This window comes from Artemia franciscana, unplaced genomic scaffold, assembly GCF_032884065.1.
Source record: "Artemia franciscana unplaced genomic scaffold, ASM3288406v1 PGA_scaffold_30, whole genome shotgun sequence".
NCBI lineage: Eukaryota > Metazoa > Arthropoda > Branchiopoda > Anostraca > Artemiidae > Artemia > Artemia franciscana.
In genome coordinates this window covers 1,273,613-1,290,491 of record NW_027062662.1, presented here as the reverse complement: position 1 = coordinate 1,290,491, position 16,879 = coordinate 1,273,613, and the positions used below count along the sequence as shown (strand labels likewise).

General features: G+C 34.3%; 1 protein-coding gene across 4 annotated transcripts in view; it reads right to left on the bottom strand.

The window, feature by feature from the left end:
• LOC136041594 (small G protein signaling modulator 2-like) overlaps positions 1–16,879 on the bottom strand; it is a 191,634-nt gene that overhangs the window by 17,560 nt on the left and 157,195 nt on the right. For all 4 annotated transcript variants that reach the window (XM_065726296.1, XM_065726295.1, XM_065726297.1 and 1 more), the window contains 4 exons: positions 14,259–14,409; positions 10,412–10,605; positions 2,007–2,131; positions 744–923 (listed from right to left, as the gene is read on the bottom strand). In XM_065726296.1, coding sequence (XP_065582368.1) covers positions 744–923; positions 2,007–2,131; positions 10,412–10,605; positions 14,259–14,409 — 650 coding nt within the window. The remainder of the gene's footprint in view (positions 1–743; positions 924–2,006; positions 2,132–10,411; positions 10,606–14,258; positions 14,410–16,879) is intronic.

The following is a 16,879-nucleotide window of genomic DNA, read 5'->3' as shown; positions in this document are numbered from 1 at the left end:
AGTCTCATAAGAACGTTTCAAGAACTAGTCTCATAAGAACGTTTTAAGAACTAGTCTTATAAGAATGTTTTATGAACTAGTCTCAATGGAATGTTTTAAGAGCTAGTCTCATAAGAACGTTTTAAGTACTAGTCTCACAGGAACTTTTTAAGAACTAGTCTCAATGGAATGTTTTAAGAACTAGTCTCATAAAAATATTTGAAGCACAAGTCTCATAATAATATTTTAAGAACTAGTCTCATAAGAACGTTTAAAGAATTAGTCTCAATGGAATATTTTAAGAACTAGTCTCAATAGAATGTTTTAAGAACTAGTCTCATAAGAATGTCTTAAGAACTATAAGAATATTTAAAGAACTAGTCTCAATGGAATATTTTAAGAACTAGTCTCATAAGAATGTTTTAAGAACAAGTCTCATAAGAACGTTTTAAGAATCAGTCAATGGAACGTTTTAAGAACTAGTCTCATAAGAGCATTTCAATAACTAGTCTCATTGGAATGTTTTAAGAACTAGTCTCATAAGAACATCTTAAGAGCAAGTCTCATAAGAGTGTTTTAAGAACAAGTCTCATAAGAACGTTTAAGAACTAGTCTCATAAGAACGTTCTAAGAATTAGTCTCATAAGAAAGCTTGAAGAACTAATCTCATAAGAACGTTTTAAGAACTAGACTCATAAGAATGTTTAAGAAATAGTCTCATAGGAACGTTTTAAGAGCTAGTCTTATAAGAATGTGTTGCTTACTTCATATTCGAAAAGTGTTTATCCATCATTCCCCCATGTGGAAAATTCGACGAGAGTCGCTCCATCACCTTACAGAAGCACGAGTAAGTAAGAGCTTCATCGTCAAGCACAACTAGCAGGGGTGCTAGTAGGTCACACATTCCTTGCATGTAGCCTACTTCTAGGTGCTCCCATACATATCTAAGAAAAAGTATCAATAAGAAAACTATTAGTAACCAATAGGTTGCGATTAAATGTTGTATTTTTTTTTAGTAATATTGCAAAAGAAAAATTAGAAAACAACAGAAAAAAAAATACAAAAATTAATCATTGGCTATAAGAGCTTATCACAAGAAGGCAATATTAAAAAATCCTTCGAGAGAAGGTTCAACTGCAAAAAAAAAAAAAAAAAAAGACAGGGCTACCGGCATGCTTCTGTTATTGATAACGCCATGTCTATGTCACGAAGACGTAGTTTCTGCAGTGACACCAGGATACTTAATAAATGAAAAATGATAAGTTTCCTACTACCGAACGATTTTTCAAAAACTGTCTACTGTTTCATTTAAGCCATTGTTATGCTAGATTAACTTATTCACTGCAATACCTGGAGCTGACAGGAGCATGTCATTATTAACAAATACAGAATAAAACAAGGAGTACGAAATAAGCATCAACATCAAGAATTTGAAGTAGCTAGTCCTGCTTTAAGATCAAGACATTAAAAAGAGTAATAAATAGCCAGCTGATATGGGGTTAATTTTAGCGGGCAAATTAACGTAAAAATTCAGGTTCGTAACGTTTGGAAGTTGGAATTCAGTAACTCTGGGTATAATTTTGAAACTCCACTAAGCAACTTGAAAACGATTTGATGGAAGTAAAAAATATTCCTGGTAGAAGCCAAGAAGACTGAAACAAAACAAGCCAAAAGTATGTGGTTCACAGTTTCCCTGAGAATTCACTATATGTTAGTTATATCTTTGCCTTAAAACTAAAGCGGTCCATTCTAAATAAGCTCAGTCAACCACCTATGGCTAATAGTGTATTTTTAAGAGTGCTTCATGGATGTCTTATTTCTAGAAGCTTCCGTTGAGATTTGGTCTGTTTTCCTAGCCGTTTCCGTTGGATCCACTAAAGATGAAACTTAATTCTCTCAGAATATAGTTTAGCCATGGCATTTGAGGACTTCCTAAAGAGAAAATGACTTCACAGCAAAAATTCTCATACCTTGACCCCTATTAAATTGAAGCGCAATAATGGGTGAATTTTATAAAACGGACTTACGTGCACATAATATTTCTAAGTTTATCCAAGTTTGCTGTCGAGAAATACCAATAGTTTCTGTCACATCGTTGAACGTCTTTGTCTATTCTGTGTATATTTAATCCAAACTGCTCAAGCAACTCAAGCTGAAATGAAAAGATAAGGTTTGAAACAGGCACGTAGAGAGAAAAAGAAGTATTTATCAGCTTTCCTCTAGCAAAACCTAGTCTCTGTATATTTGTGTATTTGACTGCAAAAGAGTTATTCAAAAATTAAGTCCTCAATTTCGAAAAAGAGACTTTTCTTAAAATCAGGAAAACCAGGTTAGGCACGGAGTTGCTTCAAGAAGCTGTCCGAAGTCAATTCCCCCCCCCCTCTTCTTCAATTTTTCACTTCATTTTCTGATGGACTCGGTTTGGTCATTCTAGTATTCCTCTACTAAGTTTTGACTGTGAACGACCAATTATACCTGCCCCCGCCCCGTAGATGCTATGTTGTTCCAGAGAACCTTCTGACTTTGTTGATGCTTTGTTGTTGACTTTGTAGATGCTATGTTGTTCTAGATTGAAAAATTCTGACTTTGCCTTTGGCATTGCCGTGTAAAGATTAGAGAAGATTCTAAACTGCTAACAACACACTGCAGCACCAAGCCACTTGAGGCCCACACAGCTATGCACGCTCCTCCTCCATCCTAAGCTATTCCCTTTTTAAACCCTCCTAGAATGTTGCCATTTCCTCTTATTCTTTCTTTATATCATCTTCCCATCCCACCGACGAACGACCCTTACCAGAGGAGATTCCTAATGATAAAACCAAACTTTTGGGCAGACATTAAGTTTTAGCGAATGGACTGCTATTCTATAATTTTGGGTTGGAGGTAAATTAATAGAAACAAGCGAAATGAGACATATAACAAAACATAACACATTTAATAGAATAGAGAATATAACAGTACAATGGAACAATATAATAGCAAAATTGAAGCTACGGAAGAATGTTTTTAAAAATCAAATCATCCATTAGTGTTGTCTGTATTTTAATAAGTACTACAGTCTGCCTTGATAATTCTGTATTTTTGAAACTACTATTGTATGCAGCTGATTTGCATAAGAAGTATTTGGAGCTGACTGACAGCAACAGAAAGGAACAATTTAAGAAGAGTTGCAGCTTACCAGGTATTTTTCATGCAGCTAAACCTTAGTATGAGTATTTGAGAGTTCAAAGAATATTAAAAATTAAATCCGTGAGTTTTGAAGCTTAAAGAGAGATAGAATGAATTATTTGGAAATATTTGCTAGGTAGAAGAAGCATTGTTAGGAAGGATAGTAAGAATAGCATACAGAAATATTAGAAGAAAAGTGTCAATCTGGTTAAGATTGACGACGTCGCATAAGACGGTCCAGACTAGTTGCAGATAAAGGTTAGGAATAGGGTCTGTGTCTGAGTGTCTCCGTGTCTGCTTATGTTGTACGCGGCTGGTTTAAATAAGAAAAAAAAATATGGAGCTGAGAGACAACTAAAAGAAGGGAGTAATTCAAGAACAGTTGTAACATCTTCGTAGTTGTCGCGTCGATAAACCCTATGAAGATAATTTGAGAGTTCTAAGGATATTGGAACACAAGATTCGTGAGTTTTGAACTTGAACGTAGATGGAATGAACTTTTGGAAAAAAATCAGGGTAGTAGCATTATTGTTAAGAAGGAATGTTCGACTAGAAATTACGAATATTAGAAAACTCTTAATCTTTTTAGAGAAATAATGGGGTTGTATAAGATATTACAGATTAGTTTAGGTGAAAGGTTAGGGACGAGGCCTTAATTAATGATAAAGAGAGTAAAAAGGAAAGATCGGTAAACATTTCAAGTGTCTATCAAACGGTGATACGTCTATCGGAAAATGATGTAGTGCTGAAAACAATGAGTGAATATTGATTGTTTAGAACCAAAGGAAGATTTATTTAGTAAGAAGCCGTTTAGGCCTCATCAAACAGTTCGTGGTAACGAACTGTAGTAAGGAGCAACCCGGCTCAATAGTAACCAAAACTCGAAAAAATGGAATTTTGATACCAATAGCTACATCAAAAGAATCAAATTTTAATGGTGATTTTAAATATATATAAGTTTCATCAAGTTTAGTCTTACCCATCAACAGTTACGAGTCTGAGAAAATTTGCCTTATTTTAGAAAATAGAGGGAAACAACCCCTAAAAGTCATAAAATCTTGACAAAAATCACACCATCAGATTGAGCGTATCAGAGAACCCTATTGTAGGAGTTTCAAGCTCCTATCTACAAAAATGTGGAATTTTGGATTTTTTGCCAGAAGGCAGATCACGGATGCGTGTTTATTTGTTTGGGTTGTTTTTTTCCCAAGGGTGATCGTATCGACCCAGTGGTCCTAGAATGTTGCAAGAGGGCTCTTTCTAACGGAAATGAAAAGTTCTAGTGCCCTTTTTAAGTGACCAAAAAATTGGAGGGCACCTAGGCCCCCTCCCACGCTAATTATTTTCCCGGTCATCGGCCTAAGTCATCGGATCTAAATTGAGATAGCCATTTTAATCAACGTAGTCGAAAAGCCTATGTCTTTAGGGACGACTTAATCCCCCACAGTCCCCTTGGGAGGGGCTAAAAGTTACAAACTTTTACCAGTGCTTACATATAGTAATGGCGATTGGGAAGTGTACAGACGTTTTCAGGGGGATTTTTGGGTTTGGGGAGGGGTTGAGAAGAGGGAGATATGTTGGGGGAACTTTCCATCGAGGAATTTGTCATGGGAGAAGAAAATTTCCATGAAGGGAGCGCAGGATATTCTAGCATTATTTAAAAAAAAACATGAAAATATAAATATGAAAAAGTTTTTTCAGCTGGAAGTAAGGAGCAGCATTAAAACTTAAAACGAACAGAAATTATTACGCATATAAGGGGCTCACCTCCTCCTAATACCTTGCTTGCTTTAAGCTAAAGTATTTTTAGTAATTTCAACTGTTTATTCTACGGCTACGTGATTCAGGGGTCATTCTTAATGAATTGGGACAAAATTTAAGCTTTAGTGTAAAGAGCGAGGTACTAACGAGGGGATGAACCCCCTCATATATGTGACAAAACATGAGAACACCAAAGTTCGTTACTTAGGCTAATTTATAAGTTACGTATATCTTTTACTAACAAAAACATTCGTAAAAAATTAAAAGTTATAGTTGCCTTTTAAAGTAACCAAAAAATCGGAGGGCAACTAGACTTCCTCCCCCGCTCATTTTTTTTCTCAAACTCATTCGATCAAAACTATGAGAAAGCCATTTAGCCAAAAAAAAAAAAAATATACAAATTTCGTTTTAATTATTCCTCTGCGGAGAGCCAAAATCAAAAGATGCATTGATTCAAGAACGTTCAGAAATTAAATATAAAAAAAACAAAGGTTTTTTTAACTGAAAGTAAGAAGCGACATTAAAACTTAAAACGAACAGAAATTACTTTGTACATGAAAGGGGCTGCTTCCTCATCAACGCCCCGCTAAAGAGCGAGGGAGTAAAAAAACTAAAGTTTTTTTTACTGTTTTAAAAAGAAGAGTTGAGAGAAAGAGTCAAACTTTAGCGTAAAGAGTGGGGCGCTGATGAGGAAACAGCCCCTTTCATATACGAAGTAATTTCTGTTCGTTTTAAGTTTTAATGTCGCTCCTTACTTTCAGTTTAAAAAAAACTTGTTTTGTTATTTAATGAAAATAAGGGTTCAGATACTGTTAGTGGAGTAAGCCAATTTTTTACCCTTTAAACTATATATATATATATATATATATATATACATATATATATATATATATATATATATATATATATATATATATATATATATATATATATATATATATACATATATATATATATAAATATATATATATATATATATATATATATATATATATATATATATATATATATATATATATGTATATATATATACATACATATATATATATATATATATATATATATATATATATATATATATATATATATATATATATATATATATATATATATATATATATATATATACTACTACTAATAATAACTCACTGCAGCACCAAGCCGCCTGAGGCCAACACAGCCACGCACGCTCCTCCTCCAACCTAATCTATTTAAAACGTCCCTCTTTACATCCTCCCAGGAAGTTCCCATTTCCTTTAAATCTTTATTTATGACATCCTCCCAACCCAGACAAGGACGATCTGCTTTCCGTGTAGCCCTAGACGGTTGGCCAAAATGGACAATCTTCGGTAATCTGTCATCCTTCGTCCGTAGAACGTGGCCTAGCCATCTCAACCTTTCTTTCATTATAGCCCCAGAAAGCGGGATTGAACCACACTTTTCGTACAACCTACTGTTTGAAATACGTTCAGTCAGCCGGGTACCCAGAACAATCCGTAGGCAATTTCTCTGGAAAACATCTAGTAAATTTTCATCTGCTTTTCGGAGTGCCCATGCTTCAGAGCCATATTTGACCACTGTCATCACTGTAGCTTCCAATATTCTAATCTTGGTATGTAGACTTATCTTTCTATTCTTCCAAACTTTTTTTTAACTGTGAAAAAACACCCTGAGCTTTAGCTATTCTACTTTTAACATCTTCACTGCTCCCACCATCTTTACTAATAATACTACCAAGGTAACTGAAGCTCCCAACCTGATCAATCTTTTCGTTACCTAATGTCACGTGTTCATCTTCACTTATTCCTATCCTTAGTGACTTAGTCTTCTTAACATTACCTCTAAAAATTCATTCATTTTGCTCACACTTTCATCTAATATGTTTAAATCATCAGCATAATCTAAGTCCAGGAGCGTTCTTCCTCCCCATTTGATTCCATGGTCTCCAATTGCCTTTCCTGTGCTCCTTAAGACGAAGTCCATCAAAATGATCCCTATAAAGGGGGATAGAACACAACCCTGCTTAACTCCTGATTTAATACAAAACCAGTTGCTAACCTCATTTCCTACCTTAACCGCAGCAGTATTATTCTCGTACATAGCGCAAATCACTTTAATGTATTTTTCTGGTATACCATATAACGATAAGACCTTTGTTAACGCTGTTCTATCAACAGAATCGAAAGCTTGCTCATAATCGATAAAACTAAGGACCAAAGGTGTTTGACAACGAAGGGACTTCTCAATTATTAACCTAAGAGTGAAAACATGGTCGACACATCCTCTACCTTTTCTAAAACCGCATTGTTCTTCCCTTAAAATTTTGTCTACAGCATGTCTCAGTCTAAAAAGTATCATATTACTCAGTACTTTGCTACCTTCCGAGACCAGACTAATGCCTCGATAATTACGACACTCACTCTTGTCACCTTTCTTATACAGTGGTTTAATTAAGGTTTTCCTAAAATCGTTGGGTACTTCCCCTTTTTCAAAAATCATGTTCATAATCTTCAGTAGCTTATTCCTAACCTCAGAGCCACCGTATTTAAGAAACTCACTAATCATACTATCAACACCTGGGGCCTTATTATTTTTCAATCCTTTTAGTACTGTCGCTAATTCTTCCTCACTAAACAAATCTTCCTTCACATCCAAGGTATCACAAACTTTTTCATTTTCATCTATATCTTTTCCTGCAACTGTATCTCGGTTTAGCACATTCTCAAAATGTTCCACCCATCTTTCTTTAACTTTTTCCTTATCACTAATTGTGGCCCCATTTCTATCTTTAACTGGGACTAGTCCGGATTGGCTACTCCCTTTCAGTTTATTAACATGCCAGTATAATATTTTACTATTATGCCGTCTAGCTGCATCTTCCAGATCCTCAGCAATTTTATCCATCGCCTCCACTTCAAATCTCCTTAGTTCATATTTTAATGCTTTCTCCACTTTCTTTACATTCCTTTTGTTTTCATACGACCTATCACTCAGATAATTCTTATACAAACCCCTTCTACTCTCTATTAAACCTAAAGCTTTTTCACTAATATTCCTAGTTGCAGTCTTAGCACTCTTCCCTAGGACACCATCAGCAACTTCACAAATTATTTTTCTGAAATTATTCCATCCATCTTCCACGTTGTCAGATTTTAAACCCTCAAGTTTAGTACTCAACTGTTCCTGGAATTTTTTTCTCAAATTTTCATTCTGAAGTCTACCAACATCATAACTTTCCGGGAGGGAGTTACCCTTCCGAAATTTCAGCTTTAAATTAACCTTAGACACTACTAGATGGTGATCTTAAATTTTAACATCAATAACGGCACTCCTATGTGTGTGTGTGTGTGTGTGTCTGTGTGTGTGTGTGTGTGTGTGTGTGTGTGTGTGTGTGTGTGTGTGTGTGTGTGTGTGTGTGTGTGTGTGTGTGTGTGTGTGTATGTGTGTGTGTGTGTGTGTGTAGGTATTTACCTAATATAGTTACCATATTGTTCAATATTGTCTCTTTATTTTCTTTGAATTTAGCACAGCCTCGCAAGGTTCGCTTATGTTGTGCTATTAATTAAGAAATGTTTATTTCTAATAAAATTGTTCTACTACTACAAGTAAACCAATCTTTACGAATTTATAAATTAGATACTAAAAATTGCAAATATTTTTGATGAAGGGAGACACCTAACAAAATAAGAAGAAAATTCTTGCACGAAAAAGTAGACAAAATTGAAAATAGTAACTAAACATATTAGGAGTATTTTTCCTCCTATTTGAGATAGATTGAATTCACTTTGCCCTTGTGATCCCCCCTTTGAATGCAGCTCAGGAAACGGTTTTTAGCTAACGGTGACGGAGAAAACAGTTTAGGAAATGGTATTGCAGAAGTTAGAAAAAGCCAAATGTGACTTTCAGACGTTGCAGCAACGATGAAATTTAAAAGAAAAAAAAAGCATTTTTGGAGACCAGGAAAGGGCAAGGATGAGTAAAGGGCTTACAAAATCATATTTTACGCTCGTATGAATACTTGAGAGTCTTATGTGAGTCTCGACCTCTTAAATTCTTTCTTTACAGATTATGAGTAGGTATAGAAATGCTTCAGTGAACGTCTTATCTTTGTATGGTAATAACTTAAATTCCAAACTAATATTCTATTTCTTCAACAGAAAAGCTGAATAATTAGAAATACTTAAACGATTGCCGCATAGTAATTATATTCCAATTAAAACAGAGTAAGATGTAACTTAAAAAATTCTCTAAAAACATTTTCGAAGGAAAGTAAATCGCGACATGAAAACCTAAGCAGAGTAGAAACAAAGTAATATATAAGCCAAAGAATCTAAAACAAAAAAAATGAAATGAATAACCATGCCATACTGAAACTAATAAATATTAATATGAATGAATAAATGAAACAAAAGAAATTACAGTAGTTAATCAAGTCAATCTTTAAACCAACAAAAATAAGCACGAAAATGAGTGACGAAAAAGCTAAAATTTCAAAAAGTAATCCTAAGTAAATTCAAAGGGCAGCATCTGTGGTGCCTTTGACATGTCAAAATTATGACTCCCAATAATTTTGGGAAGTCCAATTCGAAAGAACAAAAGTAGAACAGGGTACACGATAAAGACAATGGAAAGGGTGTATTGAATACTTCAATTCTAAAGGTACACAGAAAAGCAATTAAAATGAAATGAAAAATGACAGTAAAATTGTTTGTGTATATGGTAATTGAAGTCTAAATTTTTGTGCTTTGCCTCTGGAAGTTTTCATTAAAGGGGAAAAAATGGACAGAATAAAGTAGATAAAACAAAAATGAAAACGACAGAGCAAAATGAAAGACAATCACAGTCCGTAAGGTGAATATGACTTGTTCAAAACAACAACTATAATTTTGTAACGTGTGAGCTTCTTTTGTTTTTATATTTATATAGCATTTGTGGTTATTTCTTGTATTTTTTTTTGTTAATATACCTCGGCTAGCTTTTGTTTTTCCTTTTTGTGTTTCCCTGTTGGCTGTGGCACTCAAATTCTAAGCCGAAATATTTGCACTTTCATCATCACTTATATTTTTTTTTGCAAGGTTCCCTTTCTTATAAATTCTTTTACCCATTTTTCAATATCTCTATTTCATTTTAGTCATAAATTGAAAGGCGGTGTTGCTTGCAGAATCACTTACATTGCCATTTACGTCTAGAGTAATATTTCGACCGTTGTTTTGGGTCCTGGCTAATCTCTACCAATTGAAATGGCTACAAGACGTTCCCTAAGGATGAACGGGACTTGGAGAGCAGTAAGTTCTGGATGTTGGATAAAATTTAGTGACAATAAAAGTTACTTTTCCAGACCCTTTAAGCATTTGAATTATTTGGAAACTAAGGCCTTAAATCAGATGTCTGTTTGATTTGCTCTATTTTCAAATTTAAACATAAAAAAAATTCCTCCACTGGACGATTGACAGAGTATCCTAAAGTACAAGATAACTATGAAAAATATGAAATGAGAACTCACAGAATATACACCCCCATGAGAGGAGCTAGCTGGGGATATGCAACTTGATCTAGATTCAATACTGAAAACATCTTGAATTTCATCTACTGTTAGTTTATCATGGGTGTCATCTTCGTCCCTTGATTCGAATTTGTGGATATTACGTTCACTAGCCTTCCTTTCCAGGTGTATAGGAATGGCGGACGATGATGATTCTAAAATTAGTAAAAAGAAAGGAATTTATTATTAATTTTCATTTAATAGGTTTTGGAATGGAATTTGACATAAACTGTTACTTAAATCTTACTTAGAGTTCCTAAAAAAAGAAGCTAGGCTCTAGTAGTTAGAATATTATCTCTACTAATACTTGAGATCAACACAGGTACGCACCTCCTTCCTCCACTCTAATCTGTACCCCCCCATCACCCCAAGAAATTCAAATATTTCCTTCTTGCGTCGTCTCATCCCATTTAGTGACGACCTATTTTTTATTTGACTTGCGCAAAAAGCACAATCTTTGGCAGTCTATTATCCTTGATTCTTACGATGTGACCTAGGCACCTTAATCATTCTTCTATTATAGCCCTAGAAAATAGAACCGAACTACATTCTTCTTGCAGTTTATTGTTTGAAATAAGGTTAGTTAAACGTGACTAAGACTCTTCTTAGGTAATTTTACATGCTGGCAGTTTTTGCAACATTCACAATACTTAAATTTCAATAATTACTTAATTACAACACATTAATTTCCATAGTTACTTAATATAACTAATACAATACTCAATTTCGCAAGTCTTACAAACTGGTAGAAAAAGCAGCAATCAGACAGAACTTATATCAGAAGACCAAATGAGTGCCTTTAAGCTAACAAATTCTTAATTCAATCAACCAATTTCTGAATATTCTCACAAGCCATCTGGATGTAAAGGTATTGCAGATGATTTTAGAATTAGTCCAAAATATGGGATCTATAAGCGGTTTCCTTTCAAGTAGATCACAAAATCAATTCACATTAGCCTTTGATTGAACCCTTACATACAGACTGTGATATAGTAAGTTTTAGTAACTGAAAATGGACAGAAAACAATTTTTCAGCAACACATCAGAAAATGATGTGCTGCATAAAATATGCAGCGCATTGTTGGAGAGAATAAAAGCTTAAGAGAAGTTGGACATCTGACAGAAGTTCCATAAAAAAAGCAAATCTTTTTAAAATAACAAAACGCATCTCATATATGATATTGCTGAGCTACCATCCATTAACAGAAACACACTTTAAGTGTAGGCCGAAACGGTGGGATTACCAGTTCATTTAATTTATTCAGTATACAACATTATATTGTATTGATTTTGCATTGATTTTATTTTAATTTTTAAACTGATGTTGAAAAAGTCAAGAGAACAGAACAAAAATCTATATATGCTCTAAATTGACTTTTAAAACACTTTTGATTTTGAATAAAAATAGAACACTTTGTAAGCGTCTCAAAACGGTAATCAGACTGTATAAAAATGATGATCCCCACGCACGTACTGATAATGGAGACTTGCATTTCTTTAATATAATGTCTAGAGGTAAACAGGAAGGTGTTTTATTGCCGTTCCTATTTGCATTGTAACATTTTACATTCTGCGGCAGTCTTCGGGGTTTGGTATGAAGATCAGTATCCGTAAGATTTCAGACCTGACTTTTGCGGATGATAGCTGTTCTTCTTGAAGATGGGAAAGAGTGATCAAAGCTGGTACTCAACATTCCAGACGAAAAGGTCGAAAATGTAGGAATCACTCTCAAAGTTGACAGGACAAAGAGCAATACCACAACTAACTACATTGTTTTAAGGGAATATTTTGTGAGAGGTCTGATGTTCACCACCACGTTACTCGGATACGAGGAAATACTGAGGTTCCTCGATTAATTTCAAGTAGATCTTCTTTGTCACTTAGTTAGAGAGCTTCAAAACTTTAAACCGAATATAGATATCAAGGAAATAGGTAGCTCTGGCCAGCTTAAGTCTGATTTATGTGTGGAGTTGCTCGGTAGGTATACTTTTGAAACAGATTAAATAAAATAATTTTTCCATAGGTTATCCATTTGTAATACTTATGTAATTTTTTATTTGTTATTTTTTGTTGTCTTGGCGTCACGCAAAGTAATGTATTGTTTATGTTTTTTTATGGTTGTTGGTTTCGGTATATGGTCTCATTCTCCACATTCTCTATATTCTCTCATTCTGCATATTCTCTTTTTTCCCTATAATTTAGCACAGCCTCGCAAGCTTCACTTATGTTGCGTTATTGATTAAGAAATGTTTATTTCTAATAAGATTGTTCTACTACTACAGGCCAATGAGCCTTTGGGGAAAACGTAATATTGTCTATGTATTTCATGATGAATAAATCTTATCTTAGAATCTACGCTTATACTAAAGTATAAAAATAAATCAATTGATGAAGTCAAGGACTTGAGGTATCTAAGGAGATTGATTAAGTATGATGGTGAAATAGCCAACTTGATTCGGCGTCAATAGCCAAATCAAGAGGAGAATCATATAAACGGATATCGGCTATTAACAAGTTGAATCGAGTCTGGTGCACTAGTAATTTTTCTATGCACTTGAAGCTTCTGCTCCTGAATAGTACGTGATGTCCATCCTCCTCTATGCTATCGAATTTCGGATGCTAAGCTTCTGGTAGGAAAAACCCGCCCTAGTTTTTGAAAACTATGCCTTAGAAAAGTTCTAAGCTTATCGTGGCAAGGTGACAAAACAGTTAGCCATCTATTACCAAAATTTTAAAACGAAGAAGTCGAAGTCATTTTGGCCAAGTGCTGTGTATGCCAGAAGGTTGACCCCCTAAATACAGTGCACAAATGTTACATCCACAGCACTTACGAAGGCGGTATGACCAGGACACGAGAAGTGCAGAGCTGTCTGACCAACCACAGTGGGAGGACGTCAAGACAGCAGCTTAATTACAAGAAACCTTGTGTCTTGTGGCCTCTCTCTGTGTCACCCCCAGTCCTAGAGGATTTGAGATTTAAGGTAAGGCCTACTTTAATTTCCCTGACTTTTTATGAGGTTGGCTTGTTTTGAAAAATTTACAGCCCAGCGCCTAATATTTCAGTGCACACTGACGTGTCAATTAAGAATGCCCTCAATATGTGGTGGTTTTAATATCCACTTAGAGCACAATGTAAAAATTATGGCGCAAGAAAAAAGTATTAATTGGAGTAATAAAGAAGATAGGCATTCAAAGGCATCTAAACCGTTGCTGAAAGCGAGCTTTTAGCATGTTTAAGCCGATTAAAAGACATCAAACTTTTCTCTCCTTTATTCGTCTTTTTATTAGTAGATCAAAAAGAGACAAGGTACTCCCCTCTCCCTCCAACATATAGGTAATTCTGATGCTAAAACCGAGTACTGCGCATAAGCTACAGTAAATATGAAAATTAAAAGGTAGCGTATTAGTGTTGTTTGCCTTTTTTGTTTTGATGCAAAAAAGGAAGGATCCTTAGTACCATTGTTCAACAATTAATAAAACCCATATATTAATTCACACAGGGCTACAGGGACTGCCAGCCTTATTAATTACTTTCAACTTTGTTCTTAGTTTTAGACTCAGTGTTAGGGTCCCCAATGAAATTTTCACTGAACTTTCTGTCCTACGAAATTCATTTTGAAGTTAATCAAATTTTTATTATATCATACGGAACTGGTCAACTTCACAATGGATGTAATCATTAGCACCTCCTTTAAAAACATAAGGACTACCTGACTGGAGCTATTTAATAGAGAAATCATGGGTTCAAATCGCATTAATTGTAACTTTTTCAAACTTGTTTCTTTCTTAGCAAGAAGGGTTGTACAACCTTGGGCAGTTTCAGACTTCAAATCCTCTGCAAATGCAGAACTAGCCTTCCGATCTGTTTCTGGAGTAAAAAACTCGTCTGTTCCACTGAGAACTTCAGTGACATCTGTTAAATCTCGTTCGTTGTTGTGATAATTGTGGTCTTGAAACACCTGAAATTGTAAAATTTCAACATAGTTATATTTTTAGAAATAGCAGGGCTCTACGTGGAGGCGTTAAAATTGACATGAAAGATATCCAATTTCAGAATGAGGAGCTAGGATTTCCATTTATTTTCATTGTTTGGGTACTGTCCTTAAATGTTTTAGTATTTTTTCCCAAGTACATTGCGATACTAGAAGAAACTGACCTACACAATTAGAATATAAAAAACAGCCTCTTCATATACGAAGTAATTTCTGTGCGTTTTAAGTTTTAATGTCGCTCCTTACTTCCAGTTAAAAATCTTGTTTTTTTATTTAATTTCTGAACGTTTTTGAATCAATGCATGTTTTGATTTTGGCTCTCCGCAGAGGAATAATCAAAACTAAATTTGCATATTATTTTTTTTTGCTAAATAGCTTTCTCGTAATTTTGATCGAATGATTTTGAGAAAAAAAGAGCGGGGGACGAAGCCTATTGGTTAGGTTAGATTTTTTGGTTAATTAAAAAAGCAACTAGAACTTTTAATTTTTTTCGAATATTTTTATTGGTAAAAGATTTACGTAACTTATAAATTAGCTTACGTAAATAACTTTTGTATTCTCATGTTTTTATTACATATATGAGGGGATTCGCCCCATCGTCAGTACCTCGCTCTTTACACTAAAGCTTAAATTTTATCCCAATTCATTAAGAATGACCCCTGAATCACAAAAGCCGTAGAATAAATAGTTGAAATTACTAAAAAATACTTTAGCGTAAAGAGCGAGGTGTTAGAAGGAGGTGAGCCCCTCATATGGGTAATAATTTCTGTTTGTTTTAAGTTTTATTGCTGTTTCTTACTTCCAGCTGAAAAAGCTTTTTCACATTTATTTTTTAATTGTTTTTTTTAAATAATGCTAGTAAATCCTGCTCTCCCTTCATGGAAATTTTCTTCTCCCATGACAAATTCTCGATGGAAAGTTCCCCCTGCATATCCCTCTCTTCTCAACCCCTCCCCCCAACCAAAAAAATCCTCCTGAAAACGCCTGTATACTTCCCAATAACCATTACTATATGTAAGCACAGGTCAAAGTTTGTAACTTGTTGTCCCTCCCACGGGGACTGTGGGGGAGTAATTCGTCCCCAAAGACATAGTTACAAGGTTTTTCGACTACTCTGAATAAAATGGCTATCTCAGAATTTTGATCCGTTGACTTTGGGAAAATAATTAGCGTCGGAGGTGGCCTAGGCGCCCTCCAATTTTTTCGGTCACTTAAAAAAGGCACTAGAACTTTTCATTTCCGTTAGAATGAGCCCTCTTGCAACATTCTAGGACAATTGGGTCGATACGATCGCCCCTGGGGAAAAAAACAAAAAAAAAAACAAAAAAACAAATAAACACGCATCCGTGATCTGCCTTGTGGCAAAAAATACAAAATTCCACATTTTTGTAGATAGGAGCTCGAAACTTCTACAGTAGGGTTCTCTGATACGCTGAATCTGATGGTGTGATTTTCGTTAAGATTCCATGACGTTTAGGGGGTGTTTCCCCCTATTTTCTAAAATTACGCAAATTTTCTCAGGCTCGTAACTTTTGATTGGTAAAACTAAACTTGATGAAACGTATATATTTAAAACCAGCATTAAAATGCGATTCTTTTGATGTAGCTATTGGTATCAAAATTCCATTTTTTAGAGTTTTGGTTACTATTGAGCCGGGTCGCTCCTTACTACAGTTCGTTACCACGAACTGTTTGATATTACGCTAAATTACGCTAAATTTTTTTACTGTTTTAAAAAGAAGAATTGAGAGAAAGAGTCAAACTTTAGCGTAAAGAACGGGGCGTTAATGAGGTAGCAGCCTCTTTCATATACGAAGTAATTTCTGTGCGTTTTAAGTTTTAATGTCGCTCCCTACTTCCAGTTAAAAAAACTTGTTTTTTTTAATTTAATTAAATGTTATGACAATCTGTTTGTTTTCATTTTTTGCTCTTTTGTTATTTCAAAGTACACGCCACTGACAACCTTAATCCAATGTAATTCTTGGCAATTTAGCAAAAACTTCAGATAAAAACAAATACTATATAGCTTTTTCCTATAGAAAGGAAAACTTCATCTAAATAATTGTACACCTTTTTAATTAGTGTATTGAGCCACTTTAATCTTGTTGACAACAGCTTTTGGATATTATTTTGATATTAAGTTTAAAAAAATAATTTTTCAAAAATAAATTCAAAATGGAGGATAAATAAATTCAGGATAAAATCTCGTTTACCGTTTAATGAAAACGTTATTGTGCTTAACAATATTTTTATGTCCCATATGAATGGGAAAAGAGCAGACAATTAAACAAGTTTCTATTAAAAAAGAAAACCAGCAATTTCTAGAAAAGACACAATTGGATGTTTCAATTTCACTATTTATAAAATATTTCCATACAATATTTTTTCCCTTTTAATTCCACTTCACTCAAGAATATAAGAAGATAATAAATGAACC